Source organism: Desmodus rotundus, chromosome 5 (assembly GCF_022682495.2).
Source record: "Desmodus rotundus isolate HL8 chromosome 5, HLdesRot8A.1, whole genome shotgun sequence".
Classification (NCBI taxonomy): Eukaryota; Metazoa; Chordata; class Mammalia; order Chiroptera; family Phyllostomidae; genus Desmodus; species Desmodus rotundus.
Window position 1 is genome coordinate 12,133,190 of NC_071391.1, and position 6,967 is coordinate 12,140,156.

Genomic DNA, 6,967 nt, shown 5'->3' on the forward strand with positions numbered 1-6,967 from the left:
GAAACTATTAATGTGTTGTGTAAATTTTTAACCAAGCTGTGCCTCATCCTGTGATTGCAGTCTATTTATTCCATTATGTTTCTCCCACCTTCTCTAATTGAGCCCTTATCTAAAATATAAAGAGATCTGGGCTCTCCTTTGTCTAATAATGAGAAGGAAATTCCTGAAGCTTTCTGAGTTTTCATTTAGTCACAAATAAACATTTTTCTCATGCTACAATAAATTTGAAGGAATAACAAGAGGTAAGAATTGAGGTTTTATTTTGAGTGTCTTGGTTATTTGAGAATCAATTTTAGTGAAATATAATCTTCGTAAGGCCACGTTCAAATACCCTCAAAACAAAACTGTAAGAAATTAAGAAAACTGTTCATTTGAAAGAGTATAAATCCAAATAGCTACCTGTGAATATGGTATTGAGAGCTCTGACAAATGTCCCATTTGGGACTCACATATTTATTCTGCCCCCACTTGCCTAAACCAGAACTATTGGGAATCTTTGGTGCAACATAACATTTTGTCTTCAGTTGATGGACATGCTTCACATACTTATGAGTTTATTGTGTTCCTTTATCATTAGCCCATATGACTAGGAGTAATACTTTCTCTGCAAATTTGATGGTAATTATAAACTTGGGTACTGACATGACAGTACTTAATTATGAGGCTATGAAATTGAAGTGGAGTTGGAGGGGGATGTGAATTATGAACATGGATTAGGTTGTCTTCCATATGAAAAAACACACTTTAAAATATTCCCAATAAAGCTAAAAGACCAAATTTAAGAAGTACTAGACCTCACTTTTAATACCAGATTCTTCTCCAAAAATCTGAATTTGAGTTTTGAGATACTATAGAAGCAAATGACAACAAAACTTTCCTGTTACCCAAATAAACATAACAGCAAAGGAAAATCAAGAACAGATAACAATATCCTTATTTAAGGGTATTCTTTATTTAAGGAAAATTCATTATTTTCCTGCAAATGTTTATACACCCAAAAGTAATGATCAACAACTAAGAAAGATAAAGCTCCTTCTCTCCCAATTGGACAAGATTTCCACTTTCCTTTCTCCCTCTCTCTTCATCATGCATTCTTCTCTGTCCCATCTTCTTCCCTGAACATCCCTAATTTCTGCTACCAGACTCTCTACTGCCTCTTCCTCTCCTTTTGTGAGGACCAGTGGAAAGACCCCAAAGAGCAACTGACTCGCTGACAGTGCTGTGTTGTCCTCCCTCCCGCACCATGCACAGAATTAATTTGAGAAGTTTTCCAGAGACAGTCCAGGTTTTCACAAATGTTTCTGGTTTTTATTGGACTTGTTGGGTTCATCAGTGTAGACACCCCCAGTGAAGGATCCAAGGCACACATTCCAGAGGAGCTATTTCTCTGAACGTCTTCTCTAATCATCATGTTGTCACGATGGCAATTTCAGTCTATGTGTCCAGGCCCTAGCCATTAGCTCTGGTGACTGCACTCATAAGGACAAGAACGAAATGTAGGAATAAATCGGGGCATATACACACACACAAGCACATATACTTATTCTGTCATTTGTCAGTACTTTTCATTCCGAAGAAATATTGTATAGGAAGTTAAATGACCTAATGAGTGTGACCAAATGTTGATAGAATTGAAGCAAGGTTCATTGTAGGGTGTTCAAAATGGTTATGGACCTTAAGTAATAACCATGTTCTAATACAATCCTCTCAGATTTCTTGTTTGTTTCCCCACAAAAAAAGTTTAGCTTTCATGCACATGAAACACAACTAAGATATTAAGGAAGTACACATTAGAGTCCCCATATACTATTCATTAACTGAAGTCATGCTTTGTTACACCATAACTTTTTTATGGCAATTTTCACCTCTGCATTCCTCAGTGTGTAGATCAGAGGGTTGAGCAAGGGTGTCCCAATTGTATAAAATACAGCCACCATCTTGTCTACTGAAAATGTGGTTGGCGGGCGTGTGTATATGAATATACATGGCCCAAAAAATATGACAACCACAATAAAGTGGGATGTGCATGTGGAAAGGGCTTTTCGCTTTCCTTCTCTGCTGTAGTTTCTCAGAGAGTACAAGATGACAACATAGGATGTAAGCAGGATTATGAAACTCACCATGCAAATAGCCCCACTATTAGAGACAACTAGCAAATTTATCACATATGTGTCCATGCAGGCAAGTTTCAACAAGGGCTGCAAATCACAAAAATAATGATCAATCACATTGGGGCCACAGAAGGGCAATTGCAAAGCCAGGATAATCTGTGCTGAAGAGTGCATACAAGATCCTGCCCAGGCCAGAATCACCAACACGCCACAGACTCGTTGGCTCATGATGTTTGGGTATTGCAAGGGCTTACAAATGGCGACATAGCGATCAAAGGCCATGAGGATGAGCACAAAGACCTCCATGCACCCAAAGAAGTGGACTGAAAATAGCTGAGTCATGCACTCATTGTAGGAAATTGTCTTCTTCTGAGAAAGGGCATTCACAATCAACCTGGGGGCAGTGGTTGTAGAGAAGCAGGCATCAGCAAAGGACAGATAGAACAGGAAGAAGTACATGGGACTCCCAAGGGTCTTGCTGCTTTTAATAGTCACTACAATGAGAAAGTTCCATGACAGTGTCGCAAGGTAAAGAATCAAGAAGACCACAAATACTGCTTTCTGCTTTCCTGCATCCTGTGTCAACCCAAACAAAATGAATTCAATCACACTGCTATTCATTGCCATGCTGGAGTCTGTACGTAGGATGCAGTTGACCAAGGTTTCGTCTGCAGACAGAAGAAACGAAGAGTCAGCTTGAGATCAGTGACTGAACTCTAAATTTCTTGTTTCTACTCTATCCTGCCTTGAATCCCCTATGAATCTTTGTCAACCTGCAGATGTCCAAGGCCCTCCCAGATTGATCTGTTGTTCAGAAACTCACTGCATTGGACCAAAGCTTTTGCACATGGTATATGCCTATTTTTATGCATAAGGCAAATGTATCAGCAAATAGAGAAAAGCTCAATAAGAATCCGCTATTGTAGCCAGATTCTCAATCTACAGGAAGAAATCTTGGATAAGTAAGATTTCTTCCTACCTAAAAGCCAAGAAGAACAGGTTATGAGGTTTGAATATATTGTTATTGGTAAAATGTAAATTTTGGAGGAATATAAAACATGGAGATAGGTTTTATTAAGATTATCCATCACCTAAGAAAAAATTACCTATCTGATTAATTTAACAAAAGTTAGTCATTGTTTGTTTCTAAATATGGTCCAACTAGACTTTGAGCTGCTCTATAATGAAGTGCCTACCTCCTTCAAGATGTCAGAGTTCCTCTGAAGATGTCTGTCTTTCTATTCCCTGCACATAGAAACTTGGTGGAAAGCATACAGGTGTCCCCAACAAAATACAGACTGGCCTGCAGGGACCCCATGTATGATGGGATAGTGGCTCTGACCTGTCACTTCCTTTCTGACAGAAGGGTCAGGGGCTTGCTTTCAATCACTCTCTGTGGGGCTCAGCAAAATTAAAATCTCCCCTTAGCTCCAATAGTTATATCTGTTGTCAATATCATTTTTTAACACTTTATATTTGAGAAGTTTCAGGTTCACAGGACAACTGAGAGGAAGCTACAGAGATTATCCACATAGTCTCTGCCTCCACACATACATGACACCCCACACACAATTATGGACATCCTCCTCCAGAGTGGTGCACCTGCCATAAGGATGAACCTACAGTGACCCATCATAATTACACCAAACCCATAGCTAATTTAGGGCTCATGATGATGATAGATGGCATGGGTCGGGATAAATGTCTAATGACAGGGGGCCATCATTACAAAAACCTACAGAGTATTTTCACTGTCCTAAAACAGAGCTAATTTTATATTCACAACTCAGAGAATGAAATTCCTTTCACATACTATCTAATAGTATATAATATCTCACACAATATAGAGGAAAAAAACACTTTGAGCGAGATGTCTATCTGGGTATTTAACGTGTGAATTACTACCTCATACATATGAGACAACCAGGCAGGTATTTCATAAACGTCAGTATTACAAACGGTCAATCCTAGAATTCTTTAACTGAATCCTCCCCTGGACCATCTGTATTTCTAAACAGAGAGAAAATTTCAGATATGCCCTCTTCTCACTCTCTCTGTCCTCTCCCTCCTTTTACCTCCTCCTTACCCTGGAAAAGAAAAAGCTTTGAAAATATAATGAACCCTCATGTAATGAAACCGTTGCTATGGTTTTCAAAGGCAGTGACTGAAATACTCACTGTGGCTGTCAGAGCCCTCCAATTCCCGCCAACATCCGGCTCTCCACTAGTTTGTCTCAGTGCTTTGCTTCTGTGTGTTCCAGCCAAGCCTCACACTGCCCAGAGTATCTGTTATCTGAATTTCCCGTATCTCACAGCAGCTAGGTGACCTTCCTCAGATACAACCTCCCTACCCGAAGCTACCTGTATAGGGAGTTCACAGCTGAAATGCCATCTCCCCAGCAAAGTCTTCCTGCTTTTACCAGTCAAATCACTTTCTTGCTAATGGCCTTCCAATGTTAAAGTGTGTGTGTGTATGTGTGGAATCATGCGTTCTCAATTGTAGCCCTTCCTCATGTTTACTTTCATATCTTTTGTTCATTGGACTTTACACTATCCCATAAGGCGAGTTCATGTTGTCTTATTTTGTGCACTTCAGGCTGAGCTGAGAGGCAGAGGTTAGCAGACAGTAGTAAGAGAGGAGCTAGGACCAGAAGTCAAACCTTGGGGCTCCAGGGCAGTTCTCTAACACTCTACTCCACCCGTTCCTGCAAAGCATCAGACTTCAACCACCTGGCAGAGCCACTTCAAACCCAGAAACCTTAGACTGATAGAGGAGAAACCACTGCTATTAGCTGACGTGTCCTGACTATGCATTGGATGCAAACTTTGGGATGGGGCAAAGAAATCAGCACTTTATATGTATATTCAGAAACTAACAGTGACGAGGACGGGATAGAGAGGTTAGAAAACGATGTCAGGAATCAGAGCCAAAGGGCGAATGTGTGCATGTGGGGAAAAGAAGGAAGAGGAATCAAGGGCTGAGCCAAGGAAAGCCCTACAGTGCTGGGTGAGCACAGACCATGTTAGGGATAAAGTGTAATTACTTAGCCCTAGAGTTTCACTAGACAATTTTGCTTCTGTCTCTTCCATGCACCTTATTGTCTGGTCCTCCCTCCCAAGAAAGAGGATTGATTTTTGGCTGGAAGCTGGAGTGATGGTGGGTGTTATACAGCCAAGGTTGGTATCATTAAGATTAGAACAATCAACACTGTAGTATTATAGAATCACATTATTGATCATCAGTATCCATAAATACTGATTGTATGTTATTAATATCCACCTTTATACTTTTCCTGACCCTAAGGCAGAGGCAGAGGGAGGTATATGATACCCCTGCTTCCTTCACTGTACCCCCCTTTCCAATAAGAATCAAACCTGAGACAGCGCTGCATCCAGCAGATGCCAGTGGTAGCTGGGGGACTCTGATGCATCAGAATCTCTCAGCGCTGTGGGGAATATAGTCCTGGAACCTCAGGTTTTTCAGGAGACAGAGCTGGATGATGGCAACTCCCCAAAACACAGTCCTGAGTGGGAGGCAAGAAAAAGAAAACAGTTCAGTGTGGCTTGAAGACCTTTGTCTTTTAAACAAAGAGGCAAAACCAGAGGAGAGCTCAGAGTTCTCACTCTTGTAGCTCTGATTTACCTTCACATGTGTTTGCAACATGTAAACTGCACAACATACAGGGATCCACCTGGCTGTCTGGTGCAGGATCTATGGAGAGGGGAGATACTCTGGGGATGGCCAACCTGTCCTACAAAGTGTGAACGAGACTCACCAAAAGGGTCTGGAATATCAGCAGAAGGTTTCTTAGAACTTTCTAGAGTAAAAAGGAGATATCCCCACTGAATCCCCACTATCCTGTGGTAGAAACATCTGTAAGGCCAGCTCTGTTACCCTAAAACATTCCCCTGCACAGCACCCAAATTAAAAAGTTCTGTTTTCCTCCATCAGATATTTATAGCAATTTCATAAAAGTTCAAAAATGCCAGCCTCAGGAGGGACGAGGACTCCACCCTTCCCTCCCAAGCCTGACCACTTTGCTCAGCAAGCTTCTTAGCCCATTTAACACAGGATCACAGCAAACCCTGGGGCCAATTTATCCCAAATAGGCTGTCAACAGGCAGAGTCTGCTGTCAGAGCCCTCCTCCCCTCCCAGTCTGCCCTAAGGGACACCTCCCATTTCAGTTACCAAGTGCTCCACCCAGCACCCTGCTCCGGGGGAAAACCATGTTTTCTAAGGCACACTTAGGCATAGACTTCTGAAGTTTACCAAGGCTCTGTCTTTTAACTCAAATCTTTTCTAATGGCAGACAAAGTTCAGAGCCCAGGTGAATGTTCAGACACATGGGATACCATGTATTCGAGCTCTATCCTTTTGTTTCTGTGACTTTAGGCAAGTTTTTCCTCCCAGTTTCCTATTCTACAAAATGTTATAAGTACATAAAATAATTATTACACAAATCGCAATAATATTGATAAAATATAATTACAATGAAAACTACTAAAGTTTCCATAATTTCTAAAATAATGTGAAGTCACTAAATCAGTAAGTAAAGAAACTGTCATTTATGAATAATGAGATACACTATTTTGAAACGTATAGGAAATGAGTTTTGATGAATGGATACACACACATAACTGTCACCACATGGAGTTCATCAACTTCCTACATCGCTTCATGGAACCAGACTTGAATTTTCTTTTCTTCGCTTCATATTCATATATTTTTGCCTCTGCTCTTTATTACTTGGTTGTACTTTTTTGTTTTATTAGCTGATGTTTTCATTTAGCATAATGCTGGTTGTTGCTATCTTTTTTCCTATTTTCTTAATTAAATGTATTGAGGTGACATTGGC

The 6,967-nt window shown here is 40.6% G+C and overlaps 1 protein-coding gene across 1 annotated transcript; it reads right to left on the bottom strand.

The window, feature by feature from the left end:
* Positions 1 to 1,001: 1,001 nt before the first annotated feature.
* Positions 1,002 to 5,629, bottom strand: LOC112302673 (olfactory receptor 4C11). The gene is made up of 2 exons (XM_024558230.4): positions 5,486 to 5,629; positions 1,002 to 2,779 (listed from the first exon to the last, which is right to left on the bottom strand). Exon 2 carries the CDS (start codon positions 2,736 to 2,738, stop codon positions 1,824 to 1,826), a length of 915 nt encoding a protein of 304 aa, XP_024413998.2. The 5' UTR covers positions 2,739 to 2,779; positions 5,486 to 5,629; the 3' UTR covers positions 1,002 to 1,823.
* Between the last annotated feature and the right edge of the window lie 1,338 nt (positions 5,630 to 6,967).